Below are 21099 nucleotides of genomic sequence, written 5' to 3'. Positions count from 1 at the left end.
ATCCTCGGGGGATGGTTTCTCTCAGATGGAGACCGATTCCTTCGATTCGCCGTTGAATACCCTTGAATACAACTTTTCTCGAATGTTTGAATTTTCGAATATCAGCCGGAGAAGTGTCAAATAATGACAGTTTCAACTTCTGAAATAATTTCTATCGAATTTTTCATATTCGCCGGCCACTGTGCAACGCGCGCTGGATCGCCTGGTATACGACGCCTTAAAATACGAGACGGATCGTCGGAGCTATGCTCTCGCGAATCCGAATACGTCAAAGCCGTCCTTTGTCAAGGCCGTTGTTTCGCTCGCGAGACTAGAACTTTTCCGGATCGCTGGCTAAACGAACGAGATTGTTTCCGTGAACTGTTACCGACGGCCCTCGGAACCGTCCACTCGACCACGATGACGTATTGGGTCAAGCAACAACGATTTCCTCCCAGATTTTTCGGTGACCAAACATAATCTTGTGCCCGTATACTGTTCTGGACAATAATCATTGGAACAGTGTAATTTTTATGAAATTACTCCACAAGCGACTCTAGTGCATTATGCGGGGTGTAGAATATTTCGTAACAATATGAACAAATGATATAAATAATAGTTGCATGGTATAGAATATTGTGACATGAGCATTTGATGTACGAGTGAAGGCGTTTCGGAGAATTCAAGGTCACCTTGATTTCTTTCAATGGAAAGACCTATCTTTCGGATCGCGAATCGATAGAGTATCAAATTCTGTGTAAAAGTACGTTGACCTTCGTATATCCTACACCTAATGGTTAACGAGATATTATCGAAATAATTTTCCACGTGTACTCAGCATACTCGAGGGACACGAGTTCGAGCACCTCTAAGTAGCAGGCACGTATTGAACATTATTTCGATAATATCTCGTTAACTATTAGGTTTAGGACATACGAAGGTGTATGTGTATATATTTTAAACCGAATGATTTCGTCAAACGCGAGAGGAGGTTCGTAAATACGGTAAGCTTATGTGAGATCGATACACGCATACTGCAAAGAATGCGTGTATCGATAGACGAATAGACGTCATTCGAGTTATCAGCCACTCGATTAACCTTCTGCATACCACTGTGCCCAAATGGGAGCAAAACTCCGCTAATTTTTTCTTACACCCACTTATTCTTTATTTTTATTCCCAATTTTTTTTATAGCACACCTTTATTGTCGAGTCGCACGCAAGCGAATTTTCAATATCGCCCTTTCGTTAATAGCGTTTCTAAAAATGATCCTGTTTGTCGGTATTTCTGTACGGTTTAGTTGTCGTCACGTCGATTGTAATTTTTGCTATTTTTACCGACGTTTCCGAATACGGAAAACATTTAATGTACAGGGTGGCGCAAAAATCGCTGGACCGTTTAAAATTCAGATTTGTTTACATAAGATCTTATGCATTTATGACAAACAAGAGTAGGCGATATACAAAACTGTGAAGACATTAAACGAGACTGAGAATGACACTGCATTATTTTCGACTTATTAACACTAAACCTACCAAGCACAAAACATATAAAAGTGAAACGTTCTATAGAAGGGAGAAGATTGAATTTATTTAAACTGTGATCGATTTCCATTATAATATCTGCTTAAATAAGGAAGTCAATTCAGTCATTTCCTACGAAAACGTTTTCATAATTTCAATAATTGTGAAATAGAGAACCGGCCATTTTGACCGTGGTAGGTTTAGTGTTAAAATGATTAAAAGAAGATTTTCACACGCAGCAACCTAATAGAATAATCTAGTGACTTTTGGGCAACATTTCTCGGAAATAACTCGGTTCCCCAAAAGCCGCGTCCCCCTCGAAACAGAAACTACACTTCGGGACAAAAAGATAGCACACCACATATTTTTTCTCGTTTCAATACCATAAACTGAAGAAAATGAATATTTTAATATGTCAACATTTTTGGACATGTCCATATGTATAATATACTGAGTATCATCCACAATATTTACGTCATCAGAATTCTAGGAACGAAAACGTAAATATCGTGGTCCGCAAACGGGACAAAACGGTAGCACACTTAACGAAAAACTTGAAATATAACACAATTAATTAATAGAAATCAAACCTCAATATTTTGTAGAACCTCCTTTAGATCTAATGACTTCGATCATTCTGTTTGGCAAAGATTTTTACATTTTTTAATACTTTTTTGGCTAATATTCACCTATTCCTCCAGAATACATTGTTTTAAATCGTTAATATTTTGAAATTGTCTGCCATTTTGGTATAAGGCTCTGGCAAGATGTCTCCAACAATTTTCGATAATGTTGAGGTTGGGGGATCTTGCCGGCCAACCTAAAACATAAATATTCTTCGAAGAAAAGTATTTCTTTACTACTTTTGCCGTGTGGACTGCGGCATTATCTTGTTGTAATATCTATTTATTTCCAGCAATTCTTACAGGATATGTGTTTAATTGTTCATTTGTCATTTCAACATACAGTTCGATATTCATTCGTTCTTTTATTTTGATTTCTGTTTTATCCCGGTGTCCAATACTGACCCAAATAATTATGCTACGGCCTCCCATTGACGACGGTTTAAAAATTGCTGTTCCTTTCTCAAATCGTGATAATAATAACCTATGCCGTCTGGTCCATCCAAATTGAATCTTTTTTCGTCAGTAAATATAATTCTTCCCCACTTTGTTCCCACATTTATAAGCTTTTCGGCAAATTGTAAGCAGAGCGCTTACGCTCCTTCTTTAACCAAGGCTTCTTCTGGAATTTCCTTCGCATTAAATGCTTGCATTTTTGTAAAACCCGACGTACATTTTTTATGTTAGTGTTTACACCAACACTTTCTGCTATTTGTAACGCAGTCATGCTCGAATTTGATACTGTTCATAATATTGCACGTTTTTCACGAGCAGTTAAACTTTGTGGACGCCCAGAACCCTTCTTTTTTCCGTGGTTTTCAGGATTTTTTAATAAGTTTATAATTACTTTTCGGCTTCTATTTACAACTTTTGATATTTTTGTAACTGAATATTGTTCTTCCCTTAACTTCAATATTGTATGCATTTAATCTTTCTCCACGACCCATTTCTAACACTGTACTATGTTCTTTTTATCAAATAAGTAGAAGTAAACGACGTACACACTTTATCAATTAGGTTTTACAATGCATGTATCCACTAAGAATCGAAAATCTGCAGCTTGTGCTATCATTTTGTCCCGTTTGCGGACCACAATATTTACGTTTTCGTTCCTACAATTCTGTTGACGTAAATGGATCCATGTTGTGGATAATACTCAGTACATTATACATATTGACATGTCCAAAAATGTTGACATATTAAAATATTAATTTTCTTCAGTTTATGGTATCAAACAAGAAAAAATATGTGATGCGCTATCTTTTCGTCCCGGAGTGTAGACAGCGGAGGGTCTAAATGAAATAACGGAGGTCCGCAACGACCTTGAAAAGGGCAGATAGGCTTAGCTAAATTTAAGTAGCCCCGTTTCCTGTTTGTCCTCCCTCTCTGACAATCGCGTGGGCCGCAACATTACCTTTTCCGGTGAAAGCGTTCCTCCTCGGCGAGTGTTTCATAGTCCGTAGACTGAATGCTATAGACGTAGTAAATTGCGCAGAGACGACTGTGGTATCGGCCAATGGAAAAAGGGACTAACAATAAGAAAACGAGACCTTGGATTCGGAACCTGACTCAACGCGGCAAACATTTGATATCGAGGTTAAGCGTTTCTCTGTTTCTCTGTTCCCTCGTATCGTCTCGCCGCGCCGCGAAACAAAATACAAAAAAAACGAACCGTTTGTTTCTCTTAGCGAAAATCGCGAGGGCAGCGAGAGAGATTCCGCGCATACCGGCACAACGCTCGCGCATAGTTCATAAATTCGCATTTCTTCGGGGTTCGTGCTCCTCTCGTCGATTCTAATCAATCGGAGCCGCCCCAGCCATCGTACATCGAACATCGAACTTTTCTGGCAGCTAACCAGACCAATATTCTTCCTACGATTAATCTTTTACACTCGGAGTCTCTCCCCGGATCGTCGAACAGCTAGAGTGGGTGCGGGAAGTATTCGTACACCCTGTAAAAAAAAAAAATGAATTTTTATATATCGGTTAACAAAACCATTAAAGAAGTTTCTCGGTTATTGGCACAAGGGTTAGAGATTTAGGGGAGTTCGCAGGCTCCCGAATAAACCGCAAATGGCCGTTTCGAGTGGGCGGACTTGGGCGGAAGTTTTCAAAAGGATAAAGAGCTGTCGCCTGGGACCGATCGAATTGGAATGTCCGCACGTGGACGCATAACGAATTCTTCGGAGAATAAGAGTGCCGAGAATCCTTTCCGCCCGAGGCAGTTAGGAACATCCGGTCATGCCACGACGTACGCTGAAACTCTATAAGCCGCCGAAGAGTATTTTTGTCCGTGGATATTATCGATTGCATATACCCCTGATTCGTTCTCCCTCTTCTCTCTCTCTCTCTCTCTCTCTCTCTCTCTCTCTCTCTCTCTCTCTCTCTCTCTCTATAGAGTGCGCGCGCGCACGTTTACCACTAACGTACACAGCGGATCAAAAAAGTATTGGCACGGTTGCCTTTTTGACAGCGACGATGTGAATGCAGAAAATAGCACAGCGATGCAATATAGATTCTCTACTATTTTTCATAGCGAATAAACAACGGTGCTTAGTGATGTATCGCGAAACGGTACGGCAAAAAGAACGAAAATCTCGGGATCAAAAAAGCGCAAAACACATACACGCGCATGGCACATTTGTTCTTTCTGTGACAATACAGATTAAACAAACAGCATGTTCGTACAATCTAGATTTGATACCATCTAGGAATTATGTAATAGAAACGCGTCATTGTACTTAGGTCTACAGACATAAAAGTTATTTGAGTATTTCAAAGCAAATTATTATGCGTTGAAAGATAAAAAGGCCATCGAAAGATACGCGTGTAAACGCTCGAAATTTGTCTAGTGTTTTCATTCCTTTCACTTGTTTATTACTTTTTAGATAATACGTCATCGATGTGGCCGAAGCAGTATATTATTTCTGGACACGATATCTAGAGCGTATCGATATACACATGTTTTTAATGTACGCTATCGCAAAAAGCTGAGTGCGCCAACAGTTTTTAGATACACCGTGTCGATTCGTTTCTTTATTTTTCCACCTACGCGTGGCTTCGTCAAGAGATTCTGAAGCCGACGAACGAGACACGCATGCCTATCTTACGCGTTTGCAAATACACTGCCCGTGCACGGATAAATAACAAATTATTTCGGTGGGAACGTCGATCGAAAATAAAGTATAGAGTATCGATTACATTCTCGACAGGATTGCCTCGGGATAACATGCGAAAATAAATCTCTATAGAATATCGATCAAATGAAACTACAAAAGGGTGCCGATTAAATCTCTGCGGTAAATTCGGAAATAAACGTGTGGAGGATATATCGAGCGAAAAAATCCTCGTAGCAGGTTATTTTAATGGAAACGTTGTTAATATATAAACGCGTATGGAATCGCATTCGATCGAGTGTCTACGCAAATTTCCGAGAATTTTATTGAAAAATTTAGTGTTCTATTCTGGTCAATCGTTCGTCGCGTGTTTCAACCAGTTCCCGTATCACAGGTTTTCGCAGAAAACGAACTTTTGTTCGTTAATATTTCGAATCGGTGTAAAATTGAGTCAAGAATAAAATACCGTAAAATTAGAATACTTATAGTTTCTCAAGCTAAAATAAGCGTAGAATCACATGCTTCTAGAAATCTATGGGACTCTACCTTGATGAATACGTAGATACTGATTTGAAAAAAAAAATGGTTTCATTGGTTCGACTTTGCTCATCACCCAAATCTTCGAAACCGTTCGTCTCGCGTTCTTCTCCGACTAATCTGCGGAGGGGTCGCGGAGGAACGGTAGAACCACGGTTCTAGACTCGTGGAGTGTAATCCGCGAAAATTCTAGCCTTCTTCGGGGATCGATCGAACCGTTTCTGGTTCGAGAAAGAGAGCGAGAGAGAGAGAGAGCGAGAGAGAGAGAGAGAGAGAGAGGGGGGAGATTCGGGAGGTAGCTTGTTCCTGGAGGAACGGCGATCGATCCCTGTCTCGGAACCAGAAGCAGGATATTTTCGAGCGAAGATCCCGGTCGATCTTCTCTCGGCGCCGAAATCGGATTAAGGGCGAAAAGTCTGCCGCGATCGAGCAGCTAAAGCCGAAGCATCGGCTAAAGGCGGGTCGAGGCTGGGCTAAGCGAGGCGAGGGCTGAAACTTGGTAAATTCGACGGTGAGTGACGTGTCTCGGCAACGATTGTGATTCACTGCAATGCGTCACGGTGAATAGAGAATCTTATTCTTGGCCCCATCGTCGCTCATTGTTCCCAGTCACCTACTTTCATTTGCCCAATTGTATCGTTTGCTTCGCGCGTCACTCTATGGCGTGCCGTGTATTACACTCTGCGATGGTGTACACCAGAGCTGGGCACGGTTGGGGCCCCTCAAACGCTCGCTTCCCCCACCAACCTCTCTTCCGTGCTACGCGCACCTTCGTCGCGTTCGCTGGTGTCTCGGGTCTTCGTTGCCCCATCGTACGTACCTTCGTAGCGATACGCCGCACAGTGGGCAATTTGGACGAAATCGGATTCAAAATCAAAGAACTTTCGATAGGAATGAGGTAGAACGATGAAATTTTTTTTTAAATGAAAGCTGAACCTTTGTAAAATATGGGAAAATTAGAGAGATTATTACCATCCAATCATTTCAACGAAAAAATGACTTCATTAGTTTTTGTCACAAAAATCTATTTTTTGCAAAATCCTGAGGTCGTAGACAAATTTTGAGACCAGATTTGAAATCAGCGTAAAAAAATCTATGAGAAATGATGTATAGTATGTTAAAAAGAAATTTTTTCCGCGCGTGGTATTGGAAAAACTAAAATTTTCTTGAGTTTGTTCGCGTTTAACGAATTTTCTCGAGGTTAAAAAACGTTCGTACCACAATCTCTCTATTTTTCCCATATTCTACAAAGTTGCAGCTTTCATTTCAAAAAAATTTCATCGCTCTACCTCATTTCTATCGAAAGTTCTTTGATTTTGAATCCGATTTTGTCCAAATTGCCCACTGTGCGCCGCAGGCGAAGCGCGTCCTATCTCCATGGTAACGGCGCTGACTGGAAGGGGACAGTGGGCGCTGCTGTGGTGGGGACAATTTCGTCTCAATTGAGGCAAACGTGCCCAGCCCTGCTGTACATTATTCTCAGCCTTCGAATCCTTTTGGTCCTACTAAAACAGTACATTGCTGGGCTGCGAATCTTTATGCAAAATAAAAACATACTTCCCTCCTTGCGGGGTAACAACCATGTAACCGCCCGACTTTGAAGCTTAGTTAGAAAATCATTTAGATTTAAAATCGTTGCGGCTTTTGAATGCAGGAACTTTTTAGGAAAAAATTAAAGACTATCTTGCTGTGCACAGGCCCCCCGGTCGTACCCAGTATAGTTAACGGAAAGTTCGGACAGTTTCGCTTAGCGTGCACGAAATTTCTGGTACTCTTCCTCCGGGTTCGAGCTCCTCGTAAATTCTCAATCGTTTTCCGCCTTGTACGGTAAACAACCGTTGGCGAACGCGCTCCGCGTCAAGCGAGAGCACCGTTTATTTTTAAGGAATCTCTTCTTGGTTTCTCCTAGCCCACCCGCCCACGCGCCTGAAAACTTCTTTCGCGATTCATCGAGTTTTCCTAGCCGGCTGGTATTCCGTAGCATCACGTACTATAAATAGTTTAAATAATAGCGCGATGCCTTCGCCGGCGGGGCCTCGGTTGCCACTGCAAGTACAAATTTTCCGCGAGAAGCAACTTCTCTTGACCTGTCCGAAAATTCGATCCTCTTTCTTTCTAGATTTTCCCGCGGGCCCACAGTGGTCCCAAAGCCGGAAAACGTGGCCAAAACCTAAAATATGAACTTTCAGCTAGGTAAGTTTGAAGTATGCGATTGGTTACTCTAAGAGTGTTTCTAAGTGGGGCTAACAGCAAAAAGGTCGTTTTTTTATACCTGACCAACAGTCCGAACTTCGAGTTCATTAGACCATACCTTTTTAAGCTTGTGAAGCACATTGTGAATTTCAAGTGCACAGTGTACAAATTGTGTTGAAACGTTTTGATTTTAATTGTGCATTATGGATGCTGTTTGTGGAAGTAAGTTGCATAGGTTTTAGTGCCAAATGTTTATTGTTAACTGATAACTGTGTATGCAAAGAAAGAGTAAAAGTGAAGGCATACATTTTTACGATTTATAGTAAAAGTTGCAAGTCCCACCTGGTCCCACGCTAAAACTTGTTGGAGCTTCTACTACGTAGTATTATCTTGCAATTCTAACAAAAATTAGCTGCCCCTAGGTGCCCCTGCGGTCTTAGCACTGTTTTTTGTAACGCAGAGTAGGTATTTTATGTGCTTTCCTTGCATGTCTTGTCAAACTGTGAGAGATATGCACTAAGTCTTTCTGTAAAATTTAAACAGATTTTGAATAGAACGTCAGTTTTTTTATAAAGAATCATATATCCGACATTTTTTTATATTTTGCAAACACGAATGCTGTTTGTATATGGGCTGTTCATTTGAGAACTTTCCAGCCGAATATCTCGAAAAGTATAAAAAATATTAAAAAACTGTAAAACATGTGTCCAAGGCAATATCAGTTTTTTATTTGGATGGCGTTTTCAAGGTCATTTGAAGGTCAACTTTGTTTTTTCAATTGGAAACCTATATTCTTTATTATGGGATCTTATTGTACGTAAAAAGACAAGCAATTCTTCAATTCTTTCTTCTTTGGGAACTATGAAGGGCAAATAGAATACCTACTTTATACTATACAAAGGGTAGAGTTTGCTATCCGGATAATTAGTGTTTCCTCTCGGTCAGGTCAATATGAGACAGCGAATTTTCTAATTGCAAATTCTGATTCGTGATCAGCGACCCCAAAAACGGCCTAATACCAATTTTCAAGCAGAACCAATAATTTTTTAATGTATATGTCCGCCATATTGGATCCGCCATTCTGTTTTTTCTAATTTCAAGTTCAGATTAGTGATCAGCGACCTCAAAAACGGCTTAATACCAATTTTCAAGCAGAACCAATAATTTTTTAATAAGTTGTGAGGTTTTGACCACGTTTTGGCGATTTGGGACCACTGTGGGGCCCTAGAAACAACGGACAACGTTTTTTCGGACGGACGTTTCTCATTTACTTTTTGAGCATTTATATAGAACTGCATTTCAGATAAATTTCCAGTATTCGGTTCTACCTTCGACGGTAAACTATCCTGGAAAAATGCAAAAATCGCGTCTCTACGCGAAGCGAAGATTGTCTGCGATTGATCGATTGCAAGAAGCGAAAGCGGACACTCATTTTTCTTCTTAGTAATTGAATCATCTAAAACTAACAAGACCCTGTTCTTGCAGTTTTCCGATGGTTCGTTACGAATAAAGTGCACAGCTGGCACGGAATTATGGTCGCCACTTTCGTTGACCGATGCAGTTTTCCGATGGTAAACAGAGTTTTAATTTGTTTCGCATTCATCGTCGTGCGACGCAGTGCGTGCAACGAAGACGAATCATTATTTCTATTTCGCGACAGCAGCGGGAGCAAACGTTTGCTCTAACGAGCTGCAGTCGACGCTGACCCCTGGACCTTGGACGAGTTCATGCACATTGCGAAACGGAATAGCGAGTCCGCCGCTCCAGCACCGTCTCGAAAATCGACGTGTTCGATGACTACTAGTTTGCACTGTTAACACGTTGACTGCCGAAAAATCAAAGTCACATAGTCAAACAGCAAAATAGCGAATTCTGTTCTCTACGACGACCATGCTCGGCAAAAGAAAAATCGTCATCTTCGTACGAGTGTGCTCGACAAAAAAAAATTGGCATGTTTGTACGACGAGTGAACAGGTGGTAATTGTATGAGAAAACTAAATGAGTGCTAAATCGAGAACGCTGTTGAGACAGGGGCGAGAGCGCGCCCTGTAGTGAGAAAACTCTTCATCTTTCCGTTTGGTAAATTAGGCCGGCGCGGTGGGGCCAGGCGCGAAGGATCGCGGAATGTAAACGGTATAAATTGATTGTTACGCCATTGGGTTAAGCTGTCAAACACGTGGCATCTCGACAAAGCCCGCGGAGCCGCGATCAACCACCGCCATTTTGCTGTTCAGATGCCGGAGAGAGCGGCTCTGATCCTCTCTCGTGTAATCTCGCTTCGCGGCTGCTCCTAGCAGCTTTCTCTCTCTCTCTCTCTCTCTCTCTCTCTCTCTGTGTCTCTGCCTTTTTCTCTCTATACGCCGGTGTTATTGCAAACGATTCTTCCGAACGCGAACCGAACAAGGATAAGCTCGGAGCTTCGAGCGAACACGCTGGCTAATCGCAAAGGCGGAAATTAAAAGGCGCGAGAAGCTTCCCGGCTGAGCAAACAACAAGAATATTCCTCCCGCGCCGTCGCGTGTCGCGTCCTGTCGCTCGCGATAGATTCTTTGCCCTCTCTCCTCCTCTTTCACTCTCTCTCTCTCTCCCTCTCTCTCTCTCTCTCTCTCTGTTCTCTCTCTAGTCTCTTTCTGCTCTCCGAACGATTCCTGCAGAGATATCCGTGTGTCCGACGACAAATACCAGCGGCACACGCTCGATATCCACGCGTCGAGAGAGAGAGAGAGAGAGAGAGAGAGAGAGAGAGAGAAAATAAAAGTGGAGTGGGAGAAAAAAAAATCGTTTCCACGCCTCTTTTCGAGAGAGCAGCTCGTTCGACGAAGTGGCCGGTTTACAAGATTTACAATTTCTCCGAGCGGAACACGAGCCGAAATTGCGAGCACCATTGAACGGCTTGCGTCTGCTATTAAGATCGATGCTTAAAGCGGAAAGCTTTTAAAGCCTCGCGGATACACGACTACGAAAAAGATCGTGCCGCGAGTTTTCATCGGCTACAGACAACTTTATGACCGCTCGCTCGTGAAACGACCTACCTCTCCTTCCCCCGCGGAGCGATAAAAAAATTTCGGGGAATCAGCCCCGGAGATATTCGGATGTCGGAAGCTTGATTCATCCTCGCGTAACCGTGAACACCCCGTAATCTTCTCGTAAAAGTGGCAACGAACCGCGGATCTTGCGGATCCCGACGAAAGTAAACAACACACTTGTGGTTTTCAAGGCGCGGATCGTTCTATTTGCCAATTTTCGTAAAACTTCTGTTATAGAAGCAACACAGAAGACGACGAATTGGTTTCTATTCAATTAACACGTTAACTGCCACGTCAGTCACGACAGTGATTTTTGACTGGGTCTAGAAATTCATTGTTATCATGTGATATCCAGATAAACCGAAATTTATTGGAACCTTTCGAATTCAAAAGGGTTAAGACAACGTTCCCTATAGTACATTTTAGATTTCTAGTTTTGGTTTCATTAATTAAACTACTCTGATTTTGTAAGAATCTCTGGGGTCGATGTTTGGCGCTTAACGTGTTAAAAAGGGAACGAGACTTGCACAACTTGCTTGCACTGGCTGCCTCGAGTTCAAAAACGGCGATGACTCGATACGGTTGCAAGCCTAATCACTCTATCTAGCAATATTCGAGAAGCTCGTGCACGAGCCACGATACGAACAATTGATTCTTGCGTCGTGTTATGGTTCGAAGTTCGCTATGTTGACTTTATTAGTCAGCTACAGCCGTGCGCAGTTTGACTCGCGGAAAGCGAGTCGATTCGGTGAAAAACAATATTAATAACACGTTCACTGTCGCGTCGGTTATACCAATGTGGACTGCGGCTGTTTACCCAAAACTGTATTAGTTTGCAATACATACATAGGAACCACATACCAGTTTATCCCTCTCTTTAGTAATTTTATTGAGCTGCGAGAAATGTCATTCTTCGATTCCCTGACTCTTTCTACCGTTTCAAATTGCATCCTATTTTTATCATAAATGCGTAAAATCCGCAGTCTAGTCATAATTTGGTTATGTCGATGAATTTGAACAGTAAAATTCTTTTTCGTCCCGGTTTACACGGGACAGCCTCCTTGGTATTGAATCGGAGCGAATGATCGAGCTTTTCTTCTTTAGCTGGAATAAAGATCCGAGAAGAAGGCGAAACCGAACCGCTATTTCCGTCTAACAAAGCGAAAAGTCGATTCGCGTTCGAAAGCAGCATTGCGCGCCGCGTTGATATCGTGCAGGGCGTGCAGGGCGTGCAGGGCGTGCAGGTGGCAAAAATAACCTAACCGGCACGGATCTAGCTTGACCGGCGATGGAAGGTAATCAGAAGCTCAGGTAACGAATGACGAGAGGGGAATCGTCATTGCCGTCGTCATGGTGAATCGATGACGAAGGCATTGCTTCGCGCCACCGGCTCGATAAACCCGCGGCGTACCTATCTATGTACGTACAATATCTATGTATGTATATGCATGTAATGGAACGTCTACGCAAGAACCTTCTCCCTATTTGGGACGAAAAATGATTCTCCATCGCGCCACGTTCGTGCACGGATTACGTTCACCTTGATGCTTAACTTGCACTGTAAATCAACAAATTCTGTTTCCGTTTGTAACGTCGCATTTCAAAGAAATACTAGATTGTTGCAAATCAACTGTCGGTTTTCCTATTAGAGTCTGCAAATTGATTAATTTACTATTTTAAGGTACAAAGCTGATCTCTAGGTCTCATCTTCAGTTTTCATGTAAACATCAACCCTTCGCATGTCAAAGAAATACTAGATTGTTGCAAATCAACTGTCGGTTTTCCTATTAGAGTCTGCAAATTGATTAATTTACTATTTTAAAGTACAAAGCTGATCTCTATGTCTCATCTTCAGTTTTCATGTAAATATCAACCCTTCGCATGTCAAAGAAATACTAGATTGTTGCAAATCTACTGTCGGTTTTCCTATTAGAGTCTGCAAATTGATTAATTTACTATTTTAAGATACAAAGCTGATCACTAGGTCTCATCTTCAGTTTTCATGTAAATATCAACCCTTCGCATGTCAAAGAAATACTAGATTGTTGCAAATCAACTGTCGGTTTTCCTATTAGAGTCTGCAAATTGATTAATTTACTATTTTAAGATACAAAGCTGATCACTAGGTCTCATCTTCAGTTTTCATGTAAATATCAACCCTTCGCATGTCAAAGAAATACTAGATTGTTGCAAATCAACTGTCGGTTTTCCTATTAGAGTCTGCAAATTGATTAATTTACTATTTTAAGGTACAAAGCTGATCTCTAGGTCTCATCTTCAGTTTTCATGTAAACATCAACCCTTCGAATTTCAAAGAGATACTAGATTGTTCCAAATCAACTGTCGGTTTTCCTATTAGAGTCTGCAAATTGATTAATTTACTATTTTAATGTACAAAGCTGATCTCTAGGTCTCATCTTCAGTTTTCATGTAAATATCAACCCTTTTGCATTTCTGAGTCTACTAGCTCAGAAACTCCTTTACAGATATAGAAAAACCTGCTGTTCTAATCTCAGTACAGATTCTCATTCGAGTTTCCGGGTTATAGGAGATCATGTTGTAGAAAATAAATTCGGGAAAGCGGAAAATTGCGGAGTAGGAAGCTGAGTCACCGGTGAATAAGCACCGACGCTCAAGTCCAAGCCGAGCAACGTCCAAAAGCCAAAATTGTCACGGAAAAGTTTTGTCTAGCGCGTGGAATCGATGCTTCAACATTTAAGTCGGCAAATAAGGAGACAGAGACGCGTCGGCTTGCACAATGGTGGGAATAATATTTGTTCGTCGGGTTTTCGGTGGTTCTCTTTTTTATATTCTGGTGCACGCGAGAAACGAGACAGGAAACTCTGGAATTCATGGCACAAAGGTAACTCGGTTGCCCAATATTCCGAGCTGACGTCAGTGCAGGGTTGTTGGCGCCACTGTCCTATGACGTCATTAGGGGTGTATTTGGGGTGGGAGGCGAGGTGGTCGAGCGTCAGAGGCGTAGGGTTCAGAAAGCAGCGATAAGAATTTTTCCAATAACCTCTCCCCGGACAAATGGAATACCTAGATTTTTTTCGCGCAGACTGGCTAATATTGTTGCCGTTGTTCCCGGCAAATATTATTACTTGCAAAACTCTGCGCGTACGCGTACGAAGTTTTCGAGCGGCTGACGCACAAAGCGAGAGCATCCAACGTTTTCCGATCGAAATACCTCTTTTACCCCTCCAATTTGAACAGATTTCGGAACAAATATATGAACAAATATATGCTCTGGACGCGATCTCTTGAAAATATACTAACGATTACGATAATTTACTCTTGGTATCGAACAGTAGCCTAATTTAGACCTGCGCCTATGTCGAACCACCCTGTATCTTGGCAAAGAAAAATAGTTGGGGTATTATTAATGGTATCATTGGTCAAGAATTACGCTTTGGGGTTGGTTTAACCATGTATCTTCCAGAAGAGAAATATTTACAGTGTTATTAGCGGTGCTAATTCACTGTGAATTGTAAATTAGTTCCAACCTAGGCGCTAGTCCAAATTTAGCCGCCCCTATATCGAACCGAATGAAATTTGTTAGTACAGCAATGATAACTCGATCTATATACCTACAAAATAAAAATAGGCATAGAAATTAATTTTTTCTCTAATTTTAATGAGTCACTTATCGAATTGTGAAACTGTTCTGACAATTTTCGTGTTTCGTCTATCCATTGTTGTCATAAATGCATCAAATCTTCTAATCTAAATCGTCTAAATTTTCTACGCATTAATATGTTATCAACTACGTACAGATCAGTTCATCTTTCACAGTCTATCCGATCCTAATGAAACAATAAACGATCATCCGTGAAATGCCCGAAACCTTTGTATTTTTCCAACGTTTTAAATATAGACGTACGTTCTGCGATCGACTGTAGGGAAATTGATAATTTTAGGGGATGCTTTAGCAGTTTGTTCACCGGAGCATGGACTCGAGTGATCGACTGTGCTATTCCAGATGATGGAAAAACCAGCAACGACGGAAACGTACTAACGTATTCGGCTCATCGAATCTAAGCAGCAGCCGCCGAGCCGCCACGCAGACAGAAATGCACGACAGCACTTCCACCATCGTGTCGCGAGAGATGAATTAACGGAGGTTAAATTTAATCGTGGCTTCTCGTTCGACGCTTTACATTGATAAGAATAGCTCCATTCAAGTCGGGAGCTGCCACGGTTTTCGAGAGCCACGAAATTATTCGTTATTTCCTGTTTATTTTTCGTGCTGCTCTCGATACGGAACTGCCCGTTCGTTTCAGATGGATCGATCGTACGGAATCTTGCTGCTAAAATTACTGGGCCGATCCGACCAATTTCGAATTTCTGTTTCTGCTCCGCATTCTTAACCTGCCCGTACACTCTTCTCCAAAAGTAGATACACGCCCCGATATACAAACTGTTCCGCGAGATTTATTCTATTTGATTCTCGTCGTTTCTTAACCCGTTGCACTCGAACCTGTTTTCGCTCGAAAACCAACGCGTTTCTTCCGACCGAAAATATTTCCTCTGTACACGATTTGCTTTTATATGTATGAAGTATATACATATACATGAAATAATAACAAAGCAATTTTTTAGTTGGGCCTTAGTTAACGATATCTTTAGGCAACGTTGCAACACTTAACCGTAAGAAATCTCTAAATCGATCGATTTCGGTGGTCTAAAACTTTTACTATAATATAGCTAATACTTTAAGACTAGGTTCGAAATAGCGTCAAAACGACGTGTTTTAATATTTTTGATTCACAATTATTGAGATCGCAAAGACGAGGAATTAGTCAACAATCTTATTTCTTTGGACAATTTAAAAAATGGCCAAAAATTTAGATAGCCATATTTTGGCTATTTTTATACACTCCGGGACAAAAAGATAGCACATCACATATTTTTTCTCGTTTGATACCATAAACCGAAGAAAATTAATATTTTAATCATTTTAAACATTTTTGGACATATCAATATGTATAATATACAGAGTATTATCCACAACATTTACGTCAACAGAATTGTAGGATCGAAAATGTAAATATTGTGATCCGCAAACGAGACAAAATGATAGCACAAGCTGCAGATTTTCGATTCTCAGTTGTGTAGAAGATCCTAAAGTGGATATATGCATTGTACAACCTAATTGATAAAGTGTGTACGTCATTTACTTGTGCTTATTTGATAAAAAGAACATAGTACAGTGTTAGAAATGGGTCGTGGAGAAAGATTAAATGAACGTCAAATACATACAATATTGAAGTTAAGTGAAGAACCATATTCAGTTACAAAAATATCAAAAGTTGTAAATAGAAGCCGAAAAGTAATTATAAACTTATTAAAAAATCCTGAAAACCACGGAAAAAAGAAGGGTTCTGGGCGTCCACAAAGTTTAACTGCTCGTCAAAAACATGCAATATTACGAACAGTATCAAATTCGAGCATGACTGCGTTACAAATAGCAGAAAGTGTTGGTGTAAACACTAACGTAAAAAATGTACGTCGGGTTTTACAAAAATGCAAGCATTTAATGCGAAGGAAATTGCAGAAGAAGCCTTGGTTAAAGAAGGAGCGTAAGCGCTCCGCTTACAATTTGCCGAAAAGTTTACAAATGTGGGAAGAAAGTGGGGAAGAATTATATTTACTGACGAAAAAAGATTCAATTTGGATGGACCAGACGGCCTAGGTTATTATTATCACGATTTGAGAAAGGAACAGCAATTTTTAAACCGTCGCCAATGGGAGGCCGTAGCATAATTATTTGGGTCGGTATTGGACACCGGGATAAAACAGAAATCAAAATAAAAGAACGAATGAATATCGAACTGTATGTTGAAATGATAAATGAACAATTAAACACATATCCTGTAAGAATTGCTGGAAATAAATAGATATTACAACAAGATAATGCCGCAGTCCACACGGCAAAAGTAGTAAAGAAATACTTTTCTTAGAAGAATATTCGTGTTTTAGGTTGGCCGGCAAGAACCCACAACCTCAACATTATCGAAAATTGTTGCGGACATCTTGCCAGAGCCTTATACCAAAATGGCAAACAATTTCAAAATATTAACGATTTAAAACAATGTATTCTGGAGGAATAGGTGAATATTAGCCAAAAAAGTATTAAAAAATGTAAAAATCTTTGCCAAACAGAATGATCGAAGTCATTAGATCTAAAGGAGGTTCTACAAAATATTGAGGTTTGATTTCTATTAATTAATTGTTTTATATTTCAAGTTTTTCGTTAAGAGTGCTACCGTTTTGTCCCGTTTGCGGACCGCAATATTTACGTTTTCGTTCCTAGAATTCTGATGACGTAAATGTTGTGGATGATACTCAGTATATTATACATATGGACATGTCCAAAAATGTTGACATATTAAAATATTCACATTCTTCAGTTTACGGTATTCAAACGAGAAAAAATATGTGATATGGAATCTTTTTGTCCCGAAGTGTAAAGTAACCTTTCGGCCTGTCCTCATTTTTCTGCGAATGGAATTTCGTCGGGGACATGCATTGAAAGGTAATCGCGTCGCGAAAGCTTCGTACAAAGCGTATAACACCGTAAAGAAACTGATTGGCTGGTGTCTCGTAGGCAGATATAGCGTTATGAATCAACGGACAACTAGATACGCTCCCCCCTGCCTCCCCCTACCCTTGTGGAACCAATAAGTCACGGTTTCCAATTAAAGCTGCCTGTTCCGATACATTTGAGAGCCGTGTATCGTTGAAATCGCGGAGGCCCGTGTCAGTCGGTCGCGTAACAACCGATTCATTGTCACCAAATTGTACCGCTTTATCCGCGCTTATTCATTCGTGCGATTCAACGAACTCGAACGAATGGCTTCTCATAAAAGTGGCAATGCTCCAGAAACGTCATCGCAATTAACCGGCGCACGAGGCTCCGGCCCGAACACGAGCCCGTTACTCTCGCCGGCCATAAATACTAATCTCTAACAGGTATGATGAATTTACAGCCAAATGGAAAACGTTCGATCGAGCCGCTCGTTTGCCAAATCGATCAACGCCGTAAGATTCATAGTATAGACAATTGATCAAACGGGCACACGTTCACACTTCTAAGAGTTCCATCGATTCCTGTCATTCCGAAAAAAGGAACGGTACTCTTCGAGAATCTTCGTGTTTAATTTTAGACACTCCTAAAGAAGGGACCGAGTTACACCGACGTGTCAATAAACGTTCCGTACGATAAACACCGTGAAGCATAGCAAGCTACAAAAAGTGTGCAATACTAAATCGTGTACAAAAGTATAGCAGAAAGTTTTTCTCCTCTACTTCTGATGGTTTTCTAATAATAAATTCTTAAAGACGGCCTATATTCTTGAGATTTCATTGCAAAGTCGATTGTCAGATCAAAACAAGTCAATCAACGCTACCGTAAAAATTGATCAAAAAGTTTCTCGGCTCTGCGTCTCATAATTTTCCGGTAATAAATTCGGAATGGCCGCTCATATTTTATAACGCAAAGAGACGCTTCAACGACAAATCTTAAATGTACCAATCTCTCGAACAGTGCCAAAGGATTAATCGGGAAATAATGTGCTCTACCCACGCCGAGGTTGAGTGGGAAGCGTGGGCGGGAGAGACTCTAGATCTGTGTACAACTCGATTCATACATGATGCAGCGAAACGCGCGACGAGTTAGGGTTAGTCTTTGGATGGCGACTCGCGATGGAAAAATAGCGTTCGAACGAGTTATTTGCGCCTTGAGGCTCGGGGTTCGTAGGGCGCAGAATCGGGTCGTGGCACGTCGTCTTCATCGTCGAGATCGGCTCGTGACTGTCGGCTCGAAAATTCCAGCGGAAAACTCTCGGCTACGCTCGATATGAAGCGGCCTGTGCACGCTCCGACGCTTACGCCCGTGTCCGTGTCCGTATTCGTGTCCGTATCCCGCTTTCTCGGCGATTCATTGTCGGTGATACGCTGCACAAACGAACACGGATCCCTCTTTTTATTGTCGCGACGGCGTGTGACGTCAATTCTCTCTAATCTTGGCGCTCATTTCTGAAAATCATGATAGCGCCGACAGGCCAACGCGCGCGCGACACGGCCCGACGGACGTTTAGAACGATCATCGGTTTCCTGATTACGACCCTCCTCCGTTTTACAAACGATTTCGCCTTGCCTCGTCTCGCTCTGCCTCGCCTCGCCTCGCCTCGCCTCGCAGCTTTTCGGTTTAAAAAGCCTCGCAGCACTTCGCCAGAGAGAGAAGAAAAAACCGAATCTTCGATCATCTTAGATTGAAAACAGGAAGCCGGTAATTCCTTCTGGAGACTCCGAATGACTTCGTTACACGGAATCGATTAAATTTTCTAACATAATCTTTCTCTTTTCAATCATTTGTTACACCTAGGAATACAGGATGAGTCACTTAACTGTACCACCTGAGTTTGCTCGTAGGCTAGTCGTTGCATAACAAAAAGTTTCCACTAAAGTTCCTTTATATCAAACAAGACATGCAGTGCGATCGTTAGGTTTTTTGCTGTCATTGGTGTTTTATCGAGATTTGAAGATTATCGAGATTTTGTATTATGACGTGTGATATTTTAATACGTGTTTCGAAAAAGTATTGAATTCTGAGTAAAAAAGTATTAAAGTATATAAGGTGAAAAAGTTACCGAAATATTCTTCGGTGAATGTTGATGGAACCTGCGATGCATGTTTGGTCAAACTCAATGATGGCTTGTTTGTTTTTAATTATTTTTTATGAAACTTTCAGCAACATGTGCGTGACGCTTTTCTGATTAAAATGGTACCCAACATGATACGGTTTGAATCGTATTTGCTCGTTTAATCCGCGATTATCCGAACTAGTCAGTGGGACGTGAGTGTTCGGATAATGGAGGTTCTACCGAATCGTGGATTAAACGAGTAAACGTGATGCGAATTGTATCGTGTTTGGACTCGGTTTAATCAGAAAAACGCCACGAATGCATTAGAGAAAAATTCACGAACAAATAAATAAAAATAAAAAAGTTTTGTCACCGTACCGCCATCAAAGATTCGCTAAAGAATATCCCGGTAATTATTACTTTTTCGACCCACTAATTAGGTGGCCAATAAATTACAGTCGGAGGTTCTGTTACCTAACGCGTCGTTTGCAAGCCTGAAAAGGCATCTAAACAGGTGAGGATAAACGCGCGTGGCATTTACGGCCTCCCAAACATTGCTATAAGTCGTCTTTTTGCGTCATCGCATCAACAACGAACGATAGAACGCGTCGTTAAAGATAGGAACGGGTTCTGGTAAATTAATTACATCGGCTTTGATTGTCGGTAATTGCCGCGTCACGCGCAAACACGATAATCCCCCGATTATTACAATGCATTCTGTTTTTCCTCGGTGTCGGATCGGTTTCAAGGAAAAACCAAAGCCTGCTGATACGAAGAAGCCAGAAGAACGATAGATACCGCGGAAACGTACGCGTTCATTGATGCTTTTATTATCGATTCGCATGGTTGCTGTATTAACGACCGATATTACGTAACGACAGCCAAGGTCGAGGTCCGCGACCGTTGTCTCTCGAAGAAACGAAGCTCTTCGGTTTTCTTCTCCGCGCAGAGATGTTCGATCCTAGATAAACGTAAACAACGATCGCTATGTTTTAGGAGAAATCGGTGATTGGGAGAATTTTCGCTTACGGCCATGGAGTTTCCATCGACGAATCCGAATCAGACGGGAAGAACGATTGCGAAACCACTATTTCACTTTAGGTACGTTATTTCTCTTTGTCTTACATCTACATTTCTAACGTTGCTTTAAGTCATTAGCAATGTGGTACAATTTTAAACTAATCAATAATAGTATCTGCATGTGAAAGTAAATCATACTTCGTGTTCTTATTCCATTAGACAATAGTAATTGTACTCTTTCTTCGTTCTCTTCGGCCATCTCGGTTTCACGTTCTCAGGATTTTGCATAGTTGATACGTGTAGTTATTAGTTGCGCTTGGACTGCAGATTTTGTGCGTTCGTTAGAAAAATTCTTGAAAAGCGACGTAGAGAATTTTTATTTGGCATAAATACCGGCAGTCCAGTTGCAATTGTAAAATTAATATTTCGG

The 21099-nt window shown here is 41.2% G+C and overlaps 1 protein-coding gene and 1 long non-coding RNA gene across 3 annotated transcripts in view; both read left to right on the top strand.

Moving 5' to 3' along the window:
- Positions 1-3051: 3051 nt before the first annotated feature.
- Positions 3052-17062, top strand: LOC143361560 (uncharacterized). Its single transcript, XM_076801051.1, has 2 exons — positions 3052-3108; positions 16203-17062. The coding sequence occupies exon 2, from the start codon at positions 16223-16225 to the stop codon at positions 16694-16696; it is 474 nt and encodes a 157-aa protein (XP_076657166.1). The 5' UTR covers positions 3052-3108; positions 16203-16222; the 3' UTR covers positions 16697-17062.
- LOC143361565 (uncharacterized) overlaps positions 9575-21099 on the top strand; it is a 26646-nt gene continuing 15121 nt past the window's right edge. The window contains exons 1-2 of one of the 2 annotated variants that reach the window (XR_013083486.1): positions 9575-10105; positions 20646-20750. This is a non-coding gene — a long non-coding RNA (uncharacterized LOC143361565). Of the gene's footprint in view, positions 10106-19592; positions 20542-20645; positions 20751-21099 lie in introns of those variants that run through there. The other variant, XR_013083487.1, reaches the window with a different exon arrangement.

The sequence above is a fragment of the Halictus rubicundus genome, chromosome 15 (genome assembly GCF_050948215.1).
Source record: "Halictus rubicundus isolate RS-2024b chromosome 15, iyHalRubi1_principal, whole genome shotgun sequence".
Taxonomy (NCBI): Eukaryota; Metazoa; Arthropoda; class Insecta; order Hymenoptera; family Halictidae; genus Halictus; species Halictus rubicundus.
Note: the sequence above shows the minus strand (reverse complement) of the source record. Positions and strands in the feature narration are given on the sequence as shown.

Bases quoted from the DNA above. Each gene is read 5' to 3' on its own strand.
- LOC143361560 (XM_076801051.1), top strand. From the start codon at position 16,223: ATGGGTCGTGGAGAAAGATTAAATGAACGTCAAATACATACAATATTG.